General features: G+C 36.4%; 1 protein-coding gene across 1 annotated transcript in view; it reads right to left on the reverse strand.

The window, feature by feature from the left end:
• The window catches only part of LOC148949762 (uncharacterized), a 126,937-nt gene extending 121,809 nt beyond the window's left edge, over positions 1 to 5,128 (reverse strand). Inside the window, exon 1 of the mRNA XM_089093735.1 lies at positions 5,046 to 5,128. Within this exon, the coding sequence (XP_088949861.1) occupies positions 5,046 to 5,128 (83 nt within the window). The remainder of the gene's footprint in view (positions 1 to 5,045) is intronic.
• Positions 5,129 to 26,710: the final 21,582 nt, after the last annotated feature.

Below are 26,710 nucleotides of genomic sequence, written 5' to 3' on the forward strand. Positions count from 1 at the left end.
GCAAAAAAAATTCTTTTTCCAAAACAAAAAGATTTTTTCTAAGCTACCCCAGTAGGGCTTGGTTTAAATATCTTCAGGGACAGTTGATATAGATATTACTTCAGTACAGTAACAAACGTTTTGTAATTGAATATAGGCAAAGTGCTTGTTTCAATAAATTAAATTTAAGACACAGTAAGTTTTCCTTCTTTTCCAATCAAAGCTTGACTTTCTATGGTCTAGAAAATACTTTTTTTGGGGCTCCATTGAATTTAGGAGAAAAATCAACAACATTTTCTCAGTATTTTTCACAAATGAGCTGCAATAAAAATTGGGCTATAAAATGAGTATGTTTAAAGTTTAAAAGTTGAAAAATATAGTAATAATTGTTATTTTTTCTAGTTACTGAACTTATGAAAAGATGGTGAAACTTGAGAGACCGCTATGTCCATCTAAAGAAAAAAGGGAGATCTCCTCCAAGTGGCTCCAGTGCAAGTGCAAGCTTAAAGCCAGATGAACTAAAGCTTGTGCAAAGAATGAATTTCCTTTCTGAACACATAATTGAAAGGAAACGTAAAACATTAGGAAATAGTGATCAAGATCAAAACATTTCAGGGGAGATTTATTCAGAGCATACAGGAAGTGTCTGTAGTGAGAATCCTTTGGACTATACTACAAGTATTTTTGCCACTTCTCCTGATATGGATGTTTCAGAGGCTCCAGTTAGCAGCCAACAAAATAAATATTATGATGTGAATGACATTAATTTTATTGCATCTAGTGCAGAAAATATTATCAACAATACGGAAACAGATATCCCAAGTTCCGAAACTTATAGTAGGCAGCAAATATATGCATCTACAAGCCAGAATGAAACTTAGAAAAGAAGAAAAACTGGGCCTGGAGATCAGACAGATCTGAAAGAAGCCCTTGCTGGTTATTTTAAACAGCGAACAATTGAAAAAAAAGATAAGCCAGGTGAAGATCAGCATGATCCAGAGTGGTACTTTCTTCAATCACTTTTACCCCATCTAAAAAAAAGTACCAGAGGACTCAAAGTTAGAGTGCCAAATGGAAATTATGAAAGCAATAAAAAAATTCATTTAATCATTCAGTATATTTTCAGTTTTTTAGTCAAACTCAATAAAGTTTTTTCTTTTTTCTCTTTGGTAAGCATTAAATTGTATGAAAAAATAGCTAGTAGGTCTAAAAAATAACAAATATTCCAGCAATGTAAATAATTAACAATAATAATACTAGTACCACAATAAAAACATGATCCGAGAAAATAGTTCTAACATTTTTATGGCTTTGTTTTGAAATGTAGTAACTGTTTTTAGATTTTCTTCGAAAGAAAATAATCTACTAGCTAAATTAGGTATTTTAATTCAATTGGAAATGGCAAAAAAACAAGGTAAAGAGGTGCTTTTTAACATAAAGTAAATAAAAATGTGTAAAAAGGCATGCCTGCCATGAAACTGTAGTTAAATAGAAAACCATCAAAAATTTAGAAACTGCCACTCAATGCCCTTTCCCTTTGCCAGGGTACACTTCCAGAAGATAAAACTAAATATCTAGCCAAATTATCTCTAAGGCATTGGGAATTTCTTGAAGCATTATTGGTTCCAAACCGTCTGCCTTCGGATAAGACAGAACTAGTTAATGTTTCTTGTTAATCAGTCTGAGTTCCACGAGTCCGGACTAGAAAATTATGCAAACAGAGACAAGTTGAAACCAGTAATTTTGCTTTTTCTGGCTGGAGAATAATCTCAGTTCAAAATATTCTAAACCTTTGTGCAAAAATACCAAATGCATTCTCAATTGATCGCCGGGCACTTGAAATTCTATAATTGTAGATCTTTTGCTCTTCTGAAAGCCAATTCCCAGGGTATGGGCGCAATATGTAGTCTTTTAAAGGGAAGGCCTCATCAGCAACAAAGTAATAAGAAAAGTTTTCATTAGTTCCTGGCAATGGGGTGGGGTTTGGAAGCTTAATTTGGATCTTGAAAATATCCCACCATCACTCTCACTCCCATATGCGCCAACATCTATAAACTTAAACTGGCAATTTGCATCGCATGTAGCTAGCATAACTATACTGTGATAGTTCTTATAATTGTAAAATTGGGAGCCTGCATTATATGGACACTGAATTCTTATGTGTTTACCATCCATGGCTCCCACACAGTTTGGAAGGGATGTTTTTGTTTTGAATTGTTCACTTATTTTTTCCATATCCCTTCTGTCAGGCAGTCTTAAATGTTCATCCTTTAGAGCTTCATAAATAGCATTGAAAACGTCTTTTATTATGCTAGATACTGTAGACAGGCCAACTCTAAAGTCATACTGTAATGATGTCATTGACATACCTGTGGCAATATATTGAAATGTTAATGCCAACTTTATTTCAGGTGGTATTGGCTTCCGAAAGTTGGTATGATTTTTTGTTAGTTTGTCTTTTACTTTTGCTAATATTTCAAAATACTCATATTTTGTAAACCTTGTGTAGTTTAAAAACTTCTCCTCGTCATCAACAAGCAACATATGCTTAACCAAGGCAATCTGGCCCTTCTCCTCTCTTTCCTTTTCACTGAAGATTGGGCAGAGAACAAGCAACATATGCTTAACCAAGGCAATCTGGCCTTCTCCTCTCTTTCCATTTCACTGAAGATTGGGGAGAGAACAAGAAACTTATGATAAAACAAGTCAATCTGGCCCTTCTCCACTCTTTCCTTTTCACTGAAGATTGGGCAGAGAACAAGCAACATATGCTTAACCAAGGCAATCTGGCCCTTCTCCTCTCTTTCCTTTTCACTGAAGATTGAAGGGCGGACCATCATTTTTCTCTTCTTTCTGATAAAAAACAGGGTATTAATGGAGGTTAGTATTATTCCTGCTGCCAACCAGAGGTCTAAATTGATTTGGATAGGAGGAAGTACATTACCCAGACTATTGATTGCTCAACAACTGCTTTGCCTAGTATGAAAGACCCTACTCAAATGAAACGTTATTAAATACCACAATGTTTTACCCTTAATTTTACATCTTCACAAAGCTTCTGACCCCTCAAGATAGCAAAAACATAGCTATTGCTCCTATGAAATAATAGTCTTGACTAGAACAAAATAATATACTAGAATTTTCCTTGAAAATAAGAATCTGCAATGGATTTCATTGAATATAAAGCCATTATAATATATCAGGCGCGAGAATGCCTAAGAAATGTCCCTGTTCCTACCTGACCTTAATTATTACTGTCATCTAGCAATGACTAGTAAACACAAAAGGAACCCAGTAATTTTTTTTTCAGATTTAGATTATTAAGTGTTACCAAAAGAGTTAGTAATGAAAAATCTTAGTAGTTGGATTAATAATTTCCTATAATATAATTAGTTAGGCCTTTTAAATGCTGACTGATGACATTACTTTAGCTTCTTTTAGATGTTAAGACTAAGGGTATAATATATTTGAAAAAAGGCACATGTTATTAAAGCATTTATTAAAATCTTTTTGTCATAGAAAACAAATAAGAACTTTGAAAATATGCAAAAAAAGGTTTTGTAAAAATTAAAGCAACTGAAAAAAAAATGCAAATTATTAATAAATATAAATGAATAAATTTGCAATTTACAAAATTTACGACAAAACAAGCAAGAAAAACGGGTTTAAAAAAACGGGTAGAAAAATATATATATAAATAAACAAACCACAAAACAAACTCTTATTATGAGTTTTTTTCTTATTTATTTATCTTAAAATATTTTTTCTTTCTGTGTTTAGTTGTTCTTTTTTTATGTGTGTTATTTTTTTAAAAACATTTTTTATCGTTTTTTCATGGGGCCAAAATATTCGCAATATTTTTTAATTAAAGTATTGATTTGTTTTTATTCATTTCTGTTTCACTGCTTTATTAAAATTAAAACCCGTTTTTTCGTAAATGGAAAAGCAGCAGGAAATTATTTAAGCTTACAACATTAGTTAGGATGAATGTTAATATATGAGTAGATGCCTTTTTTTATACTCTTTTCTAATCCAGTAATTGCTTCTTAAATAGGGGAAAATTATATTTCAACCACTTAGGTGCCTAAAAAAGTTCTAGGCGTTTACCCCCCAGAAAATAATCCTTGTTGAAAGGAATTTATTCCCAAAAGTCAACTCCCCATTGAAAGTTCACCCTGACAATAACACCCCCCCCTGTCCTGCAGAAAACTCCGCCAAAAATGTCCCTATGTTTCCCAATAATGAATACTATATGTAAACAATTGAAGAATTACACAACTTAAAAGGCACTTAAACATCTACAATGTGTTTCTCTGATTTTTTGTAGTTTGGCAGGGAGGCAGATACCTCCCTCCCTTCTTTGGGAGGAGATATATCAGATAAATATAGAATTAGTTCTAAGGAAAGGTAGAACTTGTTTTATTACCCCCAAAGCTGTAATTAAGATTTTTGTTGGGGGATGGGTACAAAAGAAACCTTAAAAAACACAAAAAAATGTGATATTGTTATCTACTCCCTCTATGCTTTCATGGAATATTTCTAGTCTACTCTGCTACTATGAAAGTATTGAGTAACATTAAACCCTACAATGAGCAGAATTTATTCTGTATAGGAGGGGGACTACCCCTTCCTCATCCACACCTCAACCTAATGCAGAGGGTGATCATTAGATCAGAAATTGAAAGTTCCAGTCCTTTTTTTTAAGTCAAAAGTGATTTTAGAGAAACCAGCGGTAGGGGAGGGTGCAGGGTGCTTAATGAAAGAAATTTTTTCGGGGGAGGGGATAAATGCTGGCCACTGGCTAAAAGGGCTCAAAACAGCCCCGAGTAACCAGAAATTTAAAATCCTGTTTCTAAAAAATAGTTGCAGGAATTTTGCAGCTGCAAATGGCAACTTTTCTCAATATACAGTTTTTTTAGAAACATTCTTTTAAACTTTTGGTTAATATGGAATGGTTCACCTTTTAGGGTTCAAAATGAAACTTCCCCCCAAACAATTATTTAATTCGGAAAGACCTGAATTATGTTGAATATTTACAGAAAACTTAAATAAATAGGACAACATACTTTACTTGTTGATTAGATTCCTCAAGGATAGCTACAGCAGCGAGTACCAAATTATCTTCACTGTCACTGGTTATTTGTGCCATGTTTTGGAATTGAAACCTTTTGCGAATGATGATTGTGATGGTTTCGTACGCTGAAGGTGTGTTATTCTATAGAAAATTAACGTTGCAGTGTGAGGGGAAGATTTTTGATGTGAAGGAACGTAAACGTAAGACCCGTAACATTGAACGTAACAACCTTACGATTGAACGTAACGTAACGTAAAGTTTTCAATGTGAAGGAACCTTCGTATAATCTGAAAATGATCATCATAGCAAATGCAATTTGGCTGTAGTCCAATTAGTTTGTTATGTACAAAACATGCAGGTTTGCCGGAAGGGGGACCAAAAGTTGACCGAGCATTAGTACAAAACAAAAAATGATTCGAACTTCGCTGTAAGAAATTCACACTGGTAGTTGTAAGAAGATGTTCTTACAGGCAAACAATATCATAATTACTAATTAGTTCACCGATTAGGGGCCTTTATTTTTTGTCCCATTTATATTCAGCGAAACTATACAGACTGGTTCATTCATTATTTCTTGCTGGACAAGACACTCTGCAGAACACGGCTTTTAAGGCTGAAAGAGACATGACATTCACCACAATGTTTGCATAATTAGCAGATAAACGACAAGGGGATTCTTGGGCTGAGATGTGGGGCACTTGTTAAAATACCACATTTTGGAGTAGAGCCGGTACAAGCTGACTTCATATGACTGGGAGACCTAGAGTTAAAGTAGCAACGCGGAGTCTTGGAGTTCAGAAACACGAATAAATTTATAGCCTAATTTGAGCCCTTTTTCGAGTATGCGAGCTTTTGCACTCAAATTATTAAACTAGATCTTCACAGCTGTAGAACTTTCTAGTCTAGTCGCATTGCGTATATCGGGATCAGTGGGGAACTCTGAAGTATCCAAGTCAAGAGAAATTCCTTTTGCAACTCCAAAAGCCTTCTTTGTGACAACTTTTGGCTGAGATTTTGATAAAGCTTTATAAATTGACGAACCGAAATTGGTACTATTTTTTTATGTTTACTACCCACTTGTTACGCAGGGGCCGCAAGCTAGATATAAACTCATTCCCAATATTTTTTCAAACACTTCCTTTCGCTTCAAAGGACCATTCAGTAAACCAGGGACACTGGAAATAATGACTGTAGCGGATTTGTTTGGAACAATTGGCTTGGACAGCTGCGGGAAATTTAAACCATATTATTCAAGTCAATATGAAACTGTATTTATAACTTTAATGAGAAGAGATGGGAGAAAGCCTCAATAGGGATGACTTGAGCTTCAGTAGGGGACTTTATTACGTATGTAGGCATATTCTTTTTTGCGTCGTCAAACATCTGTATTTGATCAATAATATCTCTTATATTATTTTGAGTAGCCCTAGCTCCCCAGCGTCTGGGATACAGTTCATCCGCCAACATCTTAGTCCAGAAGGCTGTCTTAGCAGTTGACACAGATGAAGGATCAAAAAATTCCACACTCATTCGAATAATTTCCGGGTCATCAATTCAACTCACAAAGCTGAATGGCAAACAATTCAAGATTGGTGAACAAATAAGCTCTTCACTCACCATGCTGTCAAAGAACTAACGTCCGATTAATTCAATTTCGAAATAATCCTTTTCAAAGATAATAATCTTTTTCAAATTACAGTTACGAAAGGTCTTAAAAAATCAAGAGACTGAATTAGACTGCAAAATACATCCTTGTTTTAGTATGCACAGAATATGTTTTGATTTAGTTCAACACTCACCTCAGCATTCGAAAGGTCGAACATGCCCTCTTTTCCAATAACAAATAATATATATATATATATAAACAATGAGCAAATTGCATAACTCAAAGCCCTTACTTTGAGTGCTGGGGGGTGAACTTTTCCAATATCCTCAAAGACATAGTTATTGGACCTTTCAACTATGCTCAAACAAAATGGCTATCCAAAGCTTTTAATTGGATGTGTTTGGAAAACTAATTGGTTTGGGAGGGAGCTGGTTTCCCTCCAGCCAGTATTAACTCTGAGAAAGGACACTAGGACTTTTAGTTTCCAATCTAATGAGCTCAAATTAAAAGTTTATATGATAGCGCTGGGCTGCTACTGCTTATATGCCTTTGCTATTGCTTATGAAATTGCTTATATGCCCGTTTAAAAACCTGCATGCGCATAGATTTATCGTTTAATTGAAACTTCCCCTAGACATTCCATAAAAATTTCACCTTGATACCCTCAGCCTGACTAGCTACACCAATCATGGTTGTAATATTAGAAGTAAACACATAGTGCCTTTTGAAAAGTTCAAAATCCGCCACAACATACCCTGAAAGTTTCAACTTAACGGTACTAGCCGTAGTAATAGTAGTAGCAAAACCAATAGAATTAGTAGTAGTAGCCTTAATTTTAGTAGCATTAGCAGTAGTAATACTAGCAGCACCATCCTTCACAACAAGTCATGTAAGTTTCAACTTCACACACCAAGCCGTTTCTAAGATATTGCGGATACGTCCTATTGACAACCTCCATACAGACGACGTGTCGTGATTCAGTTCAACTTCCCCCACGATACTCCTTGAAAATTTCACCTTTATACACTAAGTCATAATTGGAATAGTAGTACTAGGAGTACTAATAGTAAGTAATTAAGTGATTTTCCTGCCCGAAAATTCACATGGAACTAGAAAGGAGTATAAAAAAGGAAAAAGAAAAGAAAAGTCATACTACGGAACATTCCCAAACGTATTTACGCATTATGGACATTAGAAAAACTAATGGCACAGGATGACCAGCCACGGGTTCGCTTAGCGTTTTTCAAAAAATTATCGGCGACATGATTAACAAAGACTGTTGGATCGGATACATTATAATTACGCATGATATGAGAGTTCCTCGTCTATGCCCCGAATAAAAAAAAAGAAGTAACTCTTACTTTTGCATAATTAGCGGTCGACAGGTATTTCTAAGAGGCACTATATACAGTACATGTGGAAGGACAATGGTATTATACAGTGGATATCTGTGGCAAAATTGATGTCTGCTACCAGTAATTGGCCCTTAGACAATCCAGATTTTCACTTCTACGTGGTGTACAAACAGCGTTTCGGTGGAGTGGAGGCTATGACCGATTGGTAAAATAAGGAAAGTATTACTCTCAGATGGTTTCACAACTGAATCACCCAAAGGGATTTCTTCTTTGCAGTGCTCCATTTTGATAAAAAGTACGGCAGATTTTGACACATTCAACGACAAAACGACGGTATTGCATCCCCTAGTTAGCACATCAAAATTCTTCGAAATCGATCGGTAGACCTTTTCAAATTAAGCAGGTCGTCGTCATACGTCATCAACGAAACATCAATCTCTTTTGAAACACAAGACATAGCTATTTGGGCTTGTGCTGTCAGAACGCTATTGTTGTACAGACTCGGAGACACAACTGATCCTTTCCTGACTCATTTACGGACCGGTACAACAGCAGAATCGACCGGATTTGAGGGTATTTTGATTTTTGCTCTAAGGTTATTGTGCATACAACGCAATCAAGCCCTACCATAATACCAAACTGGTGGTTTGGCATTTGGCAATAATGTCTAACATTTGACAATATCAGCATTTCTATAATCATGCATAAAACTGGCAACGCAGCAGTTGGGTGATACAAGGAGTGTATATTAGCTGGTCTCCCTTTTATCAGGGTGGACGTAAAACACCCTGTACATAAACATCAGATACAATATCGACTAAAAATATGATCTAGTAAAATAATGTTAATATTTCATACAAAAGACGAGTATCTTTCACAAGGTGAATTGCACACAAACAGTGTCGATTTTTCTTTTTTGGAATAAAGGCTTTTGTAGTTACATCCAAAACAGATACGGTGCAGTCCAGAAAACTCGCGTGGTGACAGCACAGATTCAAGTTTTTTTGTATATGGTCTAGCTGCACTGGGATTCGGGGCACTAAATTCATTCGTAAGGAAAGCTTGCGAGACATTTGGATCACTAGGAATGGTGGGTTTGGGCGATCTTCAGGTGTCTTTCCATAAACGACTAGGATCATTAATTTTTTCTCTCGGTATAGTAATTTTTCATGTTCGTGCGATGCTGCTTGAGGGCTTTCTCAAATTTACGTTTTGTACACAGAGAAAATTCACCACCAGATTTAGGACGAACTATTTCTCTTAGGTAGTATCCCCGTAGGCACTTTAACGGGGCTCATAACAGATTAACATGAGATTTTAATGGTGCCCCATGACATCACGACACACCCTCGCCTTTAAACGGTCAGATACGAAATGAACATGGGATCTTATACGCAGCCCTGTTTTTAGCGATTGGCTGGCAAGATTTCTACGACAGCCCTGTCAAGATTCCAACATGGCCTGGCAAGATTGTTGGAATTCCAGGTGTTTCAGTATGATTAATTTGAGTGTGGTCGGAATAATGGATAAGTAGCAATAATGGGAAAATTAGCATAGGATTTCTGCAATATCCATAGGGGAATAAACATTGGATTACTGTGACATCCATTGGAAAATTAACATGGGACTCTAAAGTGAGCCCTTTTTTCTGCTGGTAAACGTCCCACCCCTGACAAGATTGGTGGAATTCCAGGTGTATGTATATGATTACTCGGAGTGTGGTTGGGATAATACACAAGCAGTAATAATAGGAATTAACAAGGGATTTTAAAGAATTCAGATAAGTGAAGCTACCAGCCCCACAAGCCGTCACACCTGTCCAATGCGGTCACCTGTGCTATTAAAGGGAACACAGTTGGCAAGAGTCCCACGACACACCCCTCTGGACTCCAATGACATCACATGACTTACCCCGTCTTAAACGGTCAGGTGTAATATACTTTATATAATTTTGCGTAACCTTGCATCAGGAACACATGGGGGAACCCTCTCTTGTAACTTAACGACAGTAAACACCTTATGTGATGTCAAGTAATGATTGCACAACCATCACTGTCACGTAATACTTTTTGACATTTTATTTCGCGCGAAACGTTCGTTTCGCTCGTTCGTTCAAAGTATTTGTTTTCTTTCTTTTAACTTAATGACGGCGCACACTTTATGTAAGGTCAGCACAGACTTTATGTAATGACGGCGCGCATCCCAGTCGCTTAATACATTTTTTGGAATTTTTTTCGCCCGAAACTTTCAAGGCGTTTCTTTTCTTATTCTTTAGTTCTTTTTCCTTACTAGAAATCGAAAGGTTAATTCCCTTTCAATGGAACAGCGCTCCAAGTAAGAGGACTAACAAGCCATTCCCAAAATTCTGTCCTACTCAATGATTTCAAGAAATAACAATTTTCAGCGACGTCAAAAGACAACCCTCTGTCAATTCCATGACACACCTGGCAGGGTTCTGAACTTAACCCGTGTGTTTCCTTGCAGCCGCATCAATTAAAGTGAAGACGGGGAATATTTATTTTCAGAGACAATTGCGCTAAATTTATTAATAGCAATAAAGACGGAAGAGGTGCTTAAATTACGTAAACTCCTTCATTGTGCTAAACAATAAATCTTAAAAACAAAGACCTTTGTAAATAAAAGTTGTATTATTTCAAACAAATTTATGAATAATATTGAAAACACAGAAAAACAGCTAAAAAATACGACAAACAAAAAATAAAACGTGAAAAAGGCTTATCGTAATATAAGCGAAAAGAACCGTGTGTTATAGATAGGTGGTGGGGTCCTAACAATCATTTCCAGAGGATATGGCTGATATTAGAGTTAAGTTTAAGCCCTATAAGAACTTTTAAACTAAATTGCATTGTTTTTTTTAGAGGGATGATAGATTTCACACCATCGTGACAATACGCCCCCACCCTCTCCCTAGCAATCGATTCCAGAGGGAAAGGTTGATATTAGATGCAAATTTAAGCCCCATTAAGAGCTTTTAAGCAAAAATAACCTCATTTCTTTGAGCCAAAACTATGAATAACTCACAATATCCCGACAATACGCCCCACCCTCTGCCCTTGAAATCATTTCCCGAGGGGGCGTTGATATTAGAGTTAAATGTATGCTATATTAAGAGAAACTGCATCGTTTCTTTGACAGAGATGTTGGAATTCAATCCCCCTCTCCCAAAAAAATTCTTTTAACACCTCCCACCTTATCTTTAAGTTCTAGAGTGTACATTTTCAACTTTTCCCACCGAAAGTAACCTCATGAATCTAAATTAAACACTGTTTTTACTTGAACAGTGAACCCGGCATTTCATTTCTAGAGTGTGATACTCCAAGCAATTCAAAGCCACAGGGCTACATTCATACTGCTCTGTGGCATCCTCTGACACCCCATTCATCACTCCTACGACATTTTCAGACATTATATGCTAAAAATTATGCCTCAATCCGGTGATTCAAGTTTTCCCAATCCATCCCTACCTGAGACACCATATCATTTCACACCACCGTGACATTATACCCCTCCCATGATCCACGTGACACCACCCCTCATAATCCCCCCTAGGACACTTTCAACTTTTCCCAATGAAAACAAGCTAGTGAATCTAAATTTAACAGTATAATTTTGAACAGCGAGAAGTCTCCATTTCTTTGCTAGAGATTGATACTCCATGCAATTCACACCTTAATGCCAAACTATTAATGCTCTGTGGCACCTTCTGGCATCACCCCCATCACCCCAAGACATTTTTTACAGACATTTCTTGTTACAAATTGTAGTTCAATCCGATAATTCAAGTTTTTGCAACCCTATCTCTACGTGATACACCATGTCAAGTCATATCACCATGGCATTACAAACCTCCCCTTCCATCACCAGCGTGGCAACTCCATCACTAACGCCCCTCAATCCCCCCGTCTAGGACATTTTCAACCGTTTCACTCCGAAAATAAACTTCTGAATCTAAATTAAACCTTGTTTTCACTTGAAAAGTGGAACTCGGAATTCATTGCTAGAGTGTGATACTCCGAGCAATTCATGCCACAATGCCACCCTATTGCTGCTCTGTGGCAAACTCTGACATCACATCATCACTTCCAAGACATTTTTCGGACATTTCTTTTCAAAAATCATGCTTCAATCCAGTGATTCAAGTTTTTGCAAGTCATGTTTTTCATAATAACTTCAAAAACACTCAACACCACCGTGGCATCACACATCTCCCCCTCCTTCATCCATGTGGCACTTCCCCTCATCAACCCCCTAGGACATTTTCAACCTTCTGATCGTGAAATTAAGGTCATGAATCTAAATTAAACACTGTTTTTCTTGAACAGCGGAACTCAGCATTTAATTGCTGGAGTGTGATACTCCAAGCAATTCATGCAACAACGCCACGATTATACTGCTCTTTGGCACCCCATCTCATCACATCGTCACCTCCAAGATATTTTTCAGACATTTCTTGTTAAAAATAAACTTCAATCCAGTGATTTAAGTTTTCACTACCCATCCCTACGTGATACACTGTGTCAATTCACACCACCATGGCATTACACACATCCCCTTCCATCACCAACGTGGTACCACCCCTCGTCACCTCTCTACGACGCTTCCAACCTTTTCCCACCGAAAAAGAACTTCTGAATCTAAATGAAACACTGTTTTTTTGAACAGCGGAATTCGGAATTTTATTGCTAAGCAATTCATGCCACAATGCCACACTATTATTGCTCTGTGGCACCTTTTGAGATCACATCATCACCTCCAAGACCTTTTTCAGACAGTTATTGTTAAAAATTATACTTCAACCCATTGATTCAAGTTTCCGCAAGCTAACCCTACGTGATACATAATGTCAAATCACACCACCTTGGCATTATTCCATTTTTAAATATTTTAATTGAAAAAGCAACAAATTCTACATCTCTTGTGAATAGGCACGTGAAACCTCAACACTAGGGTTCTTTGATGTGGTGTGTTTGATGATGTAACTTTATCAAGACCCCTTGCAACCTTTTGGAGGGTTTCCCTTTTCAAAAATCAAATTTACTTCAATAGAATACAAAACTTAGATTACAGGCAAAATTGTCGAGGATTTTTCACTGATACATTAAATAACCAAGATTTTCTAAGATTTTCCCCCCTACTCTTCACGAAATTTTGAAGTTGTTTGACTAATAGCACACATACCCCAATCTTATCACATTGAATTTTCCATTTTTACATATTTTCATCGAAAAAGCAACAAAGTCTACATTTCTTATGGATAGGGGCGTCAAACCTCATTACTGAGGTTCTTTGGTGTGATGTATTTGATCCAGTAACTTTTATCAAGACCCGTTGCACCCTTTGAGAGTCTTTCCGCTTTTTTCTAAAATAAAATTTACTTCAATAGAATGCAAAACTTAGATTACAGGCAAAATTGTTTAGGATTTTTACCTGATATAGGGAATAACCAAGATTTTTCAAGATTTTCCCCTCTGAATCTTCAAGAAATTGTGAAGTTGTTGGACTACTAGCACATATTCACCAATCTTGCCACATCGAATTTTTTTTTCATATTTTCATCGAAAAAGTAACAAATTCTATATTTCTTGTGGATAGGCGCGTGAAACCTCAAAACTAAGGTTCTTTGACGTGATGTATTTGATGCTATAAATTTTTCTCTTTTTCGAAAATAATCCAGAACAGAACTAGATCTTTTTTCTCTTCTTTGAGAAGATTCAGAATCAAAGTTTGATTCTGAATTTCTCTTCTGAGAAATTTCTGAATTTGATTCTTATTCTGATTTTCTCTTCTTTGGAAAAAATTCAAAATTTCTATTCCATAGAAAAATTCAGAAGAGAACTTAAACTGTTCTTCTCTTCGTTGGGAAAACTCAGAACTTAAGTGGAACTTCTTTCTTCTTTGAAGGAACTCAGAACTGATGTGTAATTTTTTCATCTTCTTTGGAAAATTCAGAATTGAAGTTGTACATTTTTCTCTTCTCTGGAAAGAATTCGAAATCAAACCTTACCAATTTTTCACTTCCTTGGAAAAATCCAGAAGAAAAATTGAACTTTTCTTCTTCTTTGAAAAATTCAGAAACGAAGTGGAGCTTTTTGGTCTTCGATCTTCACTTCTTTGAGAAAACTCAGAGCTAAAGTGGAACTCTTTCTTCTTTAGGAAAACTCAGAACTGGAGAATATTTTTTTCCCCTTCTTCGAAAAAAAATTCAGAGTCCAAGTATAATTTTTCCATCTTCTACCGAAAATTCAGAAGTGAAGTGAGACTTCTTTCTCTTCACTGAGAAAATTTAGAAGCGAAGTGAGACTTCTTTTCTTCTTCGAGAAAATTCAGAATTGAACTATAACTATTTCTATTCTCTGGAAAATTTGGAATCGAAATATATAATTTTTCCTCTTCCTTGAGAAAATTCAGAAGAGAACTTGAACATTTTTTTTTCTCTTCATTGAGAAAATTACGAACTAAAGTGGAACTTTCTCTCTTCTTAGGAAAACTCAGAACTGAAGTTTAACTCATTCTATCTTCTACCTTAAAATTCAGATTCGAAGTTTAACATTTTTCTCTTCATTGGAATTTAATCACAATTGAACATTAATATTTTTACTCTTCAATAAAAATTCAGAAGAGAAATTGTACTTTCCCTCACTTCTTTTAGAAAATTCAGAATTAAACCGGAACTACTTATATTCTCTGGAAAAATTCGGAATCGAAATGTAAAAACTTCCGTGAGAAAATTCAGAGGAGAACTTGAACTTTTTCTCTTCGTTGAGAAAATTCCGAACTAAAGTAGAACCTTTTCTCTTCTTAGGAAAACTCAGAACTGATGTGTAACTTTTTCTATCTTCTACCAAAAATTTAAGGTCGATGTTTCACATTTTCTCTTCATTGGAAAAAGATTCACAATTGAGCATTAACCTTTTTCTCTTCTATTGAAATTTAAAAGAGAAATTGAACTTTTCCTCAATTCTTTGAGAAAACTCAGATTTAAAGTGGAACTTTCTCTCTTATTTGGAAAAAATTCAGAATCGTAGTATAACTTTTTCCATCTTCTACCGAAAATTCAGAAGTGAGACTTCTTTCTCTTCACTGAGAAAATTCAGAAGAGAACCTGATCTTTTTCTCTTCGTTTAGAAAATTCCAAATTGAACTGGAACTATTCCTCTTCTTTAGAAAATATTCACAATTGAACATTAACATTTTTCTCTTCAATGGAAATATTCAGAAGAGAACTTGAAATTTTCTTCTCTTCTTTGAGAAAACTCAAAATTAAAGTGAAACTTTTTATCTTCTTTTGAAAAAATTCAGAATCAATGCATAACTTTTCTATCTTCTACCAAAAATTCAGAAGTGAAGTGAGACTTCTTTCTCTTCATTGAGAAAATTCAAAATGGAACTGGAACTGTTTCTATTCCTTGGTAAAATTTGGAATCTAAATATAATTTTATTTCGTCCTCGAGAAAATTCAGAAGAGAACTTGATCTTTATTTCTCTTTGTTGAGAAAATTCTGAACTTAATTGGAACTTCTTGTTCTTTAGGAAAACTCAGAACTGAACTGTATTTTTTCTCTCTTGTTTGGAAAATTCAGAATCGAATCTTTAATTTTGCTCTTCTTTGATAAATTTAGAAGAGAACTTGAATTTTCCTTCTTAAAAAAAATCAGAACTGAAGTGTAACTAATGTAGTTAACTTAAGTTACACTTCAGTTCTGAATTTTGTGAAGAACGATCGCAATGAAGAAAAAGAAGTCTCACTTCACTTCTTAATTTTCGGTAGAAGATAGAAAAAGTTATATTTCGATTCTGAATATTTTCAAAAGAAGATAGAAAGTTTCACTATAATTTTGAATTTTCTCAAAGAAGGGAAGAAAACTTCAAGTTCTCTTCATCATTTTTCCATTGAAGAGAAAAATGTTAATGTTCATTTATGAATATTTTTTAAAGAAGAGAAATATTTCCAATTAATTCAGAATTTTCTAAACGACGAGAAAAAAAAGATCAAGTTCGCTTCTGAATTTTCTCAGTGAAGAGAGAGGAGCCTCACTTCTGAATTTTGGTAGAAGATGGACAAAGTTATGGATCGATTCTGAATTTTTCCAAAGAAGAGAGAAAGTTCCACTTTAAATCTGGATTTTCTCAAAGAAATGAGGAAAAGTTCAAGTTCTCTTTTCAATTTCCATAGAAGAGAAAAAGGTTAATGCTCAATCCTGAATCTTTTTCCAATGAAATTAAAAATTTTTAAACATCGACTCCAAATTTTCGGTAGAAGATAGAAAAAATTTACACTTCACTTCTGAGTTTTCTTAAGAAGAGAGAAAGTTCCACTTTAGTTCGGAATTTTCTCAATGAAGAGAAAAAAAATACATTTCAATTCCAAATTTTTCCAGAGAATAGAAATGGTTCCAGTTCAATTCTGAATTTTTTCAAAAGAGGAGGGAAAGTTCAAGTTCTCTTCTGAATTTCCATAGAAGAGTAAAAATCTTAATGTTCAATTGTGGATTTTTTCCAATGAAGACAAAAATGTGAGACTTCAACTCTGAATTTCCGGTAGAAAATAGAAAAAGGTAAACATGAGTTCTGAGTTTTCTTAAGAAGAAAGAATCTCCATTTTAGTTCGGAATTTTATCGACGAAGAAAAATAAGAATAAGTTCTCTTCTGAATTTTCTGAAGGAAGAGAAAAGTTGCATTTCGACTCAAAATTTTTCCAGATAATAGAAATACTTCCAGTTCAATTCTAAATTTTCTCAATGAAGAAAACGAAGTCTCACTTCACTTCTGAACTTGTTTTAGTAAAGAGAAAAAAGTCTTACTTCCCTTCTGAATTTTCGGTAGAAGATAAAACTAGTTATACTTCGGCGCTGAATTTTTTCCGAAGAAGGGAAAAAAGTTATCCTTCAGTTCTGAGTTTTCCCAAAAAAAAGAGTTCCACTTTAGTTCTGAGTTTTCTCAAAGAAGTGAAGAACAAAGATAAAGTTCCACTTCTGTTCTGAATTTTTCAAAGTAGAAAAAAAAGTTGAACTTCTCTTCTTGATTATTCCATGGAGTTGAAAAAATGGTAAGGTTTGATTTTGCATTTTTTCCAGAGAAGAGAAAAAATGTTAAACTTAAAATCTACCACGCCCGCCATTTCCCCAAAAATATCCAACAAAATTCTTGAGATAGCCGTTTATGCCCTTGGGGCATATAAGGTTTTATAGAAAGCGTTATCGTAGAAACTTCAAAACAGGGTCATTCGATTGGAAATTGAAAGTACAATTGCCCTCTTTACTAGTCGAAAGTGATTGGAGGGCAACTAAGCCCCTCTCAAGCCTACCATTTCCCAAAACATATCCAATCAACATTTTTAGATAGACATTTTGTTCAACGTAGTTAAAACTTCTGGAAATTAGGTCTTTGCCAGCGTTGTCGTAGAAACTTCAAAAAGGGCTCATTCAGTTGGAAATTGTGAGGGCTAGCGCCCTTATTAATAGTCAAAAGCAATCGGGAGGCGAATACCCTCCTCATCCCCATCATTTTCCCAAATACTTCCAATCAACATTTTGGTATAGCCATTTTGTTGAACGTAGTTGAAGGGTCCGGAAATAATGTTTTTGGGTATGACAATTCCCAACAGCCCCAAGGGCTAATGTTGTAAGTTATGCCCTGGGGACATATAATGTCATGAAAGTGTTGTCGTAAAAACATGAAAGTATGGAAACTGTTGTCATAAAAACTAAAAAAGGTGTTCTTTCGATTGGAAATTGAGAGGGCTAGTACCATTTTTAATAGTCGAAAGTAGTCAGAGGCAGAATCCCCCCCCAGGCCCATCCTTTCCTCAAACATTTCCGATCAACCTTTTTATATGGCCATTTGGTTCTACGTAGTTGGAAGGTCTGGACATTATGTCTTTGAGGATGACAACCCTCCCCCGATAGCCCTCATGACAAGGGTCATAAGTTATGCCCTTGGGGCATATAACGTTTTTATTGAAAGTTTTGTCGTAGAAGCTTCAAAAAGGGCTCATTCGATTAAGAATTGAGAGGACTAGTGCCTTTTTTATTAGTCGAAAGTGATCAGAGGGCAAATGTCTCCCTCCACGCCTATCATTGTCTCAAACAATTCCAATCAAAATTTTGATAATGCCATTTTGTTTAGCCTATCAGAAAGGTCTAGAAATTATGCCTTTGAGGATAACAAATTCCCGCAGCCCTCAGGGCATGGGTTGTAAGTTGTGCCCTGGGGATATATAGGGTTTTATAGAAAGTTTGGTCATATAAACTTCAAAGGGGCTCATTGGATAGGTAATCAGACGCTCTGGTGTACTTTTAAGAGTCAAAGTGATCATTGGGAAGCTACTCTCTCACACCTACACACACGTCATATTGTCCGGAAATGCGTCTATTAGAAATTTTGAGATAATCATTCTATTCAAAATACTCTAGGTATCATATAACAAGGCTTTTGGGGTTGAAACAAACCCCAGAGTTTAGGGGCAAGGGTTGCAAGTTATGCCCAGGGGAGATTGAAGGTTTTTATGGAAGGAATGGTTGTTTAGCTTCAGAAGAGGCTCAGTATTTCTTTCTGAAAAAGACTATGTCAATATAAAACGAACAGAAATTAATCAAAAAGACTTTTTGCACAAAATAAGTTTTTCAAAAAAGTAAAGAACTCCATCAAACCAAAAATGAACAAACATAGAATCAAATAATCTGCCTAACATACAACCACCACAAGTCAGTATCAACAAACAAGCGAAACCCAAAACAAACAGAAATTAAAATAAGTCAAACTTTAAACGAGCAGAAATTAATCTGACTAGGGTTCTAAACATTTTACTTTTCAAAAGCCAGAAGACAATTTGAACTTTACTGAAAAAAAAATATTTTAAATGTTTTCACTTGAAGAAAACAAAAATTAATTAATTTAATTAAAAATAATTTAAGGAATAAATATCAGCATAAGTATATTAAACTGACAATGCATATTTTTTGCAGTAAATTCATTTGAATTTTTTCAGTAAAGTACAAATTATATTCTGGCTTTTAGAAAACATAGGGTTTAGAACCCTACTCAGATTAATTTTTGCTCGTTCTGACTTTGACTTATTTTAATTTCTGTTTGTTTTCGGTTTTATTTATTGTTCCAAGCCATTTATGTTCTATTTGTTTTGGGTTTCATTTAGTGGTCCTAGAATATCGTGGGAGATATCATTCGAACCGAAATTAAAAGTTCTAGTGCCCTTTTTAAGTGACCAAAAACAATAAAGGGCAACTAGGCCCCCTCCCACGCTCATTTTACCCCACAGTCACCTGATCAAAATTTTGAGATAGCCATTTTGTTCAGCATGGTCAAAAATATAATAGCTATGTCTTTTAGGATAGCTTAATCCCCCAAAGTTTCCGGGAGGAGGGCTGAAAGTTATGAACTTTACCGAATGTTTACATATAGTATTGGTTATTGGGAAGTATACTGAAGTTTCCATGAGGATTTTTTCTGGTAGTGGGGGAGGGGGTGAGTGGATCAGGTGTTGCGTGGGAGGATATTTCCATGGAGGAAGTTTTTATGGGGGAAGGGACATTGCTATGGACATTGCTGGATTTAACAGCATTATTAAAAAAAAACAATCAGAAATTAAATAAAAAAAAGTTTTAAAACTGAAAGTAAGGAGCAACATTAAAACTCAAAACGAACAGAAATTATTACGTATATGATTGGGTTTGCCCCCTAGTCAATACCTCCTCTAGTTGACCTGAAATGGAAAATTTGATACCATTCGCAAAAAAATCTGTTTATTTTCTTTGATAGCTTGGATACACTTACGCGATTTTGATTTGGTTAAATTTTAAGAACAGAAGTAGCCCCGAAAGTTTGAACATAATACCCCTAGTAGTTCTTGAGATACTGCTGAGATGCCTTATTGGGAATTAGCATTAACATAGTGCATTTTGATTTAATCTTATGGCAACATTTAGTTTTTAAACACAAAGGCAAATGGGAGGGTGGGCTTGGGAGGGGGATTAGTTTCCCTCCAATTAATTCGACAATTAAGAAGGGCATCAGACCTTTCTATTTTCAATCGAATAAGCCCCTTTTGAAGTTCCCATGACTACACCTTCGATACAAAGTGCCCTGGTCTAAACAACAACAACAAAAACAAAAATGGTACGTTATACCCACATCGATCTTTGTTATAAAAATGTCAAACCTTCCAATCACTTTCGACTATTAAAAAGGGCACTAGGCTTTTCGATGTCCAATAGAATGAGCCCTTTTTGAGTTTCTACGAAAACACTTTCTATAAACACCTTATATGCCCACTGGGCATAAATTACAACCCTTACCCTAAGGACTGTGAGGGTTTTTGTCATCCTCCTCTAAGACCAAATTTCCAGAACTTTCAAATAGGTTAAAGAAAATGTCTATCTCAAAATTATGATTGGATGTGTCTGGGAAAATGGTGGGAGTGAGAATGGCATTAGTCACTCTCCAATCAGTTTCAACTATCAAAAAAGGCACTAGCCCTTTCAATTTCTAATCGAATGAGCCCTTTTGAAGTTTCTACGACAACGCTTTCAATAAAAACCTTATATGCCCCAAGGGCACAACTTACAACCCTTGCCCTCAGGGCTGGGGGGTGTTATCCGAAAAAGACCTAATTTCCAGAACTTTCTGCAATTTTGAACAAAATGGCTATCTGAAAATTTTGATTGGACGTGTTTGGGGGAATGGTGGGCGTGAGAGGGGGTTAGTTACTCTCCAATTCCTTTCAACTATTAAAAAGGGCACTATCCCTCTTAATTTCCAATTGAATGAGCCCCTTTTGAAGTTTTTACGACAAATCTATGTATAAAAACCTTATATACCCCCAGGGCATAACATACAACCTATACCCTGGGGGCTTTGAAGGGTTTGTCATCCTTAAATACATGATTTGCAGAACTTTCAACTACGATGAGCAAAATGGCTATCTCTGAACTTTGATTGAATGTGTTCGGGGAAATGGTGGGCGTAAGAGGGGGGTTAATTACTCTCCACTCTTTTTCTACTATTAAAAAGGGCAATTTCAATTTCCAATCAAATGAGCCCCTTTTGAAATTTATACAACAACTTTATATATAAACCTTATATGCCCCCAGGGCACAAATTACAACCCTTGCACTGAGGGCTCTGATGGGGTCATCATCCTAAAATACATGATTTCCAGAACTTTCAACTACGATGAGCAAAATGGCTATCTCTGAATTTTGATTGAATGTGTTCGGGGAAATGGTGGGCGTAAGAGGGGGGTTAATTACTCTCCACTCTTTTTCTACTATTAAAAAGGGCAATTTCAATTTCCAATCAAATGAGCCCCTTTTGAAATTTATACAACAACTTTATATATAAACCTTATATGCCCCCAGGGCACAAATTACAACCCTTGCACTGAGGGCTCTGATGGGGTCATCATCCTAAAATACATAATTTCCAGAACTTTCGACTACGTTGAACAAAATAAATATATCAAAATTTTGATTGGATGTGTTTGGGTAAATGGTGGGCGTCAGAGGGTGTTTAGCTGCCCTTCAATCACTTTCAACTATTAAAAGAGCACTAGCCCTTTCAATTTCCAATCGAATGAGTCCCTTTTCAAGTTTCTACGACAAAGATTTCCATAAAAACTTATATACCCCCAGGGAATAACTTATAACCCTTGCCCTGAAGACTGTGGGGTGAGTGTTCTAATCAAAGGTATAATTTTCTAAATTTTAAACTGCTTGGAACAAAATGGCTCAGAGTTTTGATTGGATGTTTTTGGAGAAATGGTGGGCGTGGAAGTTGCCTTCCAATCACTTTCGACTATTAAAAAGGGCACTGGCCATTTCAATTTCCAATCAAATGAGCCATTTTCGAAGTTTCTACGACAACACGTTCTATAAAAACCTTATATGCCCCAAAGGCATAACTTACAACTCTTGCCCTGAGGGCTGTGGGGGAGTTGTCATCCTCAAAGACCTAGATTCCTGAACTTTCAACTACGTTGAACAAAATGGCTATCTTAAAATTTTTATTGGATGTGTTTGGGGAAAAGTTGGGCGTGTGAGGGGGATTAGTTGCCCTCAAATCACTTTCGACTATTAAAATGGCAGTATCCCTTTGAATTTCCCATCGAATGAGCCTTTTTTGAAGTTTCTACGACACTGCTTTCTAAAAGAGCCTTATATAACGCGAGGGCATAACTTACAACCATAGCCCTGAGGGCTTCGGGGGAGTGTTCTCCTCAAAAACATAATTTGTATCTGGAAATCAACTACGCTGAATAAAATTTCTATCTAAAAATTTTGATTGGATGTGTTTGGGGAAAAGGTGGGCGTGTGAGGGGGGCTAGTTGCCCTCAAATCACTTTCGACCATTAAAAAGGGCACTAGACCTTCGAATTTCCAATCGAATGAGCCCTTTTTCAAGTTTCTATGACAAACATTTAAATAAAACTTATATGCCCCCAGGGCATAACTTATAACCCTTGCCCTGAAGACTGTGGGGGAGTACCCTGCTCAGAAGGTATAATTTCCTGAACTTTAAACTGCGCGGAACAAAAAGGCTATCTCAAAATTTTTATTGGATGTGTTTGGGGAAATGGTGAGCGTGGAAGGGGTGTTAGTTGCCTTCTAATCACTTTCGAATATTAAAAAAGGTACAAGCCACTCCAATTGCCAATTGAATGAGCCCTTTTCGAAGTTTTTACGACAACATCTTCGCTACGAAGTGCCCTTCTCTAAAGGAAAAAAATAATGAATAATACATATTGCCAATATCGTTCTTATATGCCCTCAGGGCATAACTTAAAACCCTTGCCCCGAGGGTTGTGGGAGAGTGTCCTTCTCAAAAACATATTTTTGATCTGAAAATCAACTACGCAGAACAAAATGGCTATCTCAAAATTTTGATTGGATGTGTTTGGGAGAATGACGGTTGTGGAGGGGGGGAGGCTAGTTGCCCTCCAATCACTTTCGACTATTAAAAAGAGTACTAACCCTTTGAATTTCCAATTAAATGAGCCTTTTTTAAGTTTCTACGACAACGCCTTCTATAAAAACCTTATATGCCCCAGGGAATAACTTACAACCCTTGCCCTGAAGGCTGTGGGGGAGTGTCCTCCTCAAAAACATAATTTCTATCTGGAAATCAACTACGCTGAACAAAATGGCTATATCAAAATTTTGATTGGATGTGTTTCGGGAAATGGTGGGCGTGGAAGGGGTGTTAGTTGCCTTCCAATCACTTTCGACAGTCAAAAAGAGCACAAGCCACTCCAATTTACAATTGAATTAGCCCTTTTCCAAGTTTCTACGACAACTTTTTTGATACGAAGTGCCCTGCTCTAAAAGAAAAAAAAAATAATAAATAATACATTGTGCCAACATCGTTTTTATATGCCCTCAGGGCATAACTTGTAACCCTTGCACCGAAGGTTGTGGGGAAGTGTCCTCCTCAAAAATATATTTTCCATCTGGGAATGAGCTACGCTGAACAAAATGGCCATCTCAAAATTTTGATTGGATTTGACGGGCGTGATGAGCATGGGGGAGGGATAGTTACCCTCCAATCACTTTCGACTATTAAAATGGGCACTAGCCACTCTGATTTCCAATCGAATGGACCCTTTTTGAAGTTTCTGCGAGAACTCCTTCGATACGAAGTGCCCGCGTATGGAAAAAAATACATTGTGCCAACATCGTTCTTTACATAGGCAGCGCCATTGCGCTGTCTATGATATCCTCAGCGTTATTAGTTCTTGCTAAAGAATTAGTATTAATAGTGATAGTAGTGGTAGTAGTAATAGTACTTGTGGTGGCAGTAGAAGCAGCAGTAGTTGTAGAAGTAGTATCGTGCAAATATTGCCTTTTTGGTCAATTAATCATCATCCTTGTCATTTCCTAAAAATTCCTAATTAATATACTCAGTCATTCCTGAGTTACACCCTTTTGACAACCCATTTACATATAGCATGTTATGATTTAGCTCAACACTCCCCTCAACATCCCCTGGAAGACTCATCTTAATGCCCTTGCAATTTTGGGAAAGTAGAAGTCAAACATGCAGGGTTTTTTATTGAAAACCCTGGAGGCATTGTTATATGTTCTTTGGACTATTTTGAACAAAATTGCCATCGCATAATTTCAATCAGATGTGTTTGGTGAAAAGAGGGGTAGTTGGGGTGGGGGGCTAGTTGACCTCCATCACTGTTGACTCTTAAAAGGACACTAGAACTTTAAATTTCAACCAAATGAGTCAGCCACCTCTAAAGTTTATGCAACTGTATCTTCCATAAGAACCTTAAATTCCCCAGGGGCATTACTTACAACCCTCACCCTCAGGCTCTGGTTGTTTGCATCAACCCCAAAAGCCTTGTTATGGGATCATTGAACTATTTTGAATAAAAGGGCTGTCTTTGATTTGATGCATCTCAGGAAAAGGGGACGTGATTGTGTGTGTCAGGGGGGGGGGGACTGCGCGCTAATCACTTTGAATTTTAAAAAGAACACTAGAACTTCTGATTATCAATCCAATGAGTCCCCTTCAAAATATATACGACATCCCTTTCTATAAGAACCTTATGTGCCCCTTAGTGCATAACTTACCACCCTTGCCCTGAGAGCTGTAGGGCGGTTGTCCTCCTCACAGACATCATTTCCTTACCCTTCAACTACGATGAACAAAATTGTTATCTATAAATTTTGATAGGATGTGTTAAGGAAAATGATGAGCTTGAAGGGGGGGGGGCTGGTTGCTCTCAAATCACTTTGACTCTTAAGAAGTACACTATAACTTCCGATTTCAAATCAAATGAGCCCCATCTGAAGCTTTACGACCACCCATTCCATAAAAATCTTATCTACCCCCAGGGCATTACTTACAACCCTAGCCTTGGGTTACTGGGGATTTGTGTCAACCCTCGAGGCATTGTTATATATTATTTAGACTATTTTGAGCAAAACCGCTATCACAAAATCTATATCGCAAAATCAGATTCGTTGGATGAGGAGGGGTAGTCGGGAGGGGAGAGCTAGCTGCCCTCCATCACTTTTGACTCTTGAAAGGAAATTAGAACTTCCAATTTTTAACCAAATGAGCCTTCTTTAAAGTTAATACAACCATCCCTTCCATAAGAACCTTAAATGCCCCCAGGGCATAATTTCTAACATTTGCTTCCATGCTCTGGGGATTTGTTTCAACTCCAAAAGCCTTGTTATATGATATTTGGACTATTTTGAATAAAATGGCTATCTCAAAATTTCTATTAGATGTATTTTGGGACAATACGACGTGTTTGTTTTGGAAAGAGGGGGTAGCTGTCCCCCGATCCCTTTGACTCTTAAAAAGGGCAGTAGAACTTCTGATTAGCAATCCAATGATGAATGATCTTAAAATTAGGGCATATCTTAAAACCCTTGCCCCGAGGGCTGGAGGGGATTTTCATCCTCAAAGACATAATTTCTGGAATTTTCAACTACGTTGAATAAAATGTATACCTCAAAATTTTCAATGGAAGTGTTTGGGGAAATGATGGGCGTTGGCGGGGGGGCATGTTCCCTCCAATCACTTTTGACTGATAAAAAGGGCACAAGTTCTTTGAATTTCCAATCGAATGAGTCCTCAAATCACTTTTGAGACTATTAAAAAGGGCACTAGCCCTTTGAATTTCCAATCGAATGAGCCCTTTTTGAAGTTTGTGTGCCCATAACTTACATCCCTTGCCCTGAGGGCTGTAGAGGAGGAGGGTTGCCATCCTAAAAGACATAATTTCCAAACCTTTCAACTACGTTGAACAAAATGGCTATATCAAAATTTTGATCGGAAGTGTCTGAAGAAAGGGGGGGAGTATTTACACTCCGATCACTTTTGACTATTGAAAAGTGCACTGGTCGTCTCAATTTTCAATCGAACGAGCACTTTTTGAAGTTTCTACGACAATACTTTCTATAAGAACCTTAAATGCCCCAGGGTAAAACTTAAAACCCTTGCCCTGAGGACTATGGGGGTTGTCATCCTAAAACACATAATTGTCGGACCTTTCAACTACGCTGAACGAAATGGCTGTCTCAAAATTTTGATTGAATGTGTTTGGGAAATTTTGGGCTTGGGAGGGGGGTTAGTTGCCCTCTAATCACTTTTGACAATTAAAAAGGGCACTAGTGCTTTCAATTTCCAATCGAATGAGCCCTTTTTGAAGTTTCTGCGACACTTCCTTCGATAGGAAGTGCTCTGGTCTAAACAAACCAAAATAAATAATAATAATAACGCATTGTGCCAACATCGTTCTTTACTTAGGCAGCGCTATTGCGCTGTCCATGATGTTGTGTTATAAATTTAACGTCTGCTTCCAATAGTAGATAATCATCAACAATAAATCTAATCATTTCTTATCTTTATCAGAGAATATAAGGGCTTTCTGTCCCAAAAAAAAGTGCTCAGTTCTTGTAGCAAAGAATAAATTGAAGTTGCAATCTTGTAAGAAAATATCTACAGGACAATGAAAATCTTCATCATATTGACAGTAAATCTGTTAGCCGTTTCAGCCACAGAGCTTTCTCGACAGAAATTCAAAATGAACTTTGAAAAATCATGAGAATGTAGCTGTGACAAGGTAAACCACGACAAGACACTACTGAAATATTCCAATTCTTGCATTTCACGAAAGAAATTCAAAATGAACTTTGAAA

The sequence above is a fragment of the Artemia sp. Qi Xiang Cuo genome, chromosome 8 (assembly GCF_049724085.1).
Source record: "Artemia sp. Qi Xiang Cuo chromosome 8, ASM4972408v1, whole genome shotgun sequence".
Lineage (NCBI taxonomy): Eukaryota > Metazoa > Arthropoda > Branchiopoda > Anostraca > Artemiidae > Artemia > Artemia sp. Qi Xiang Cuo.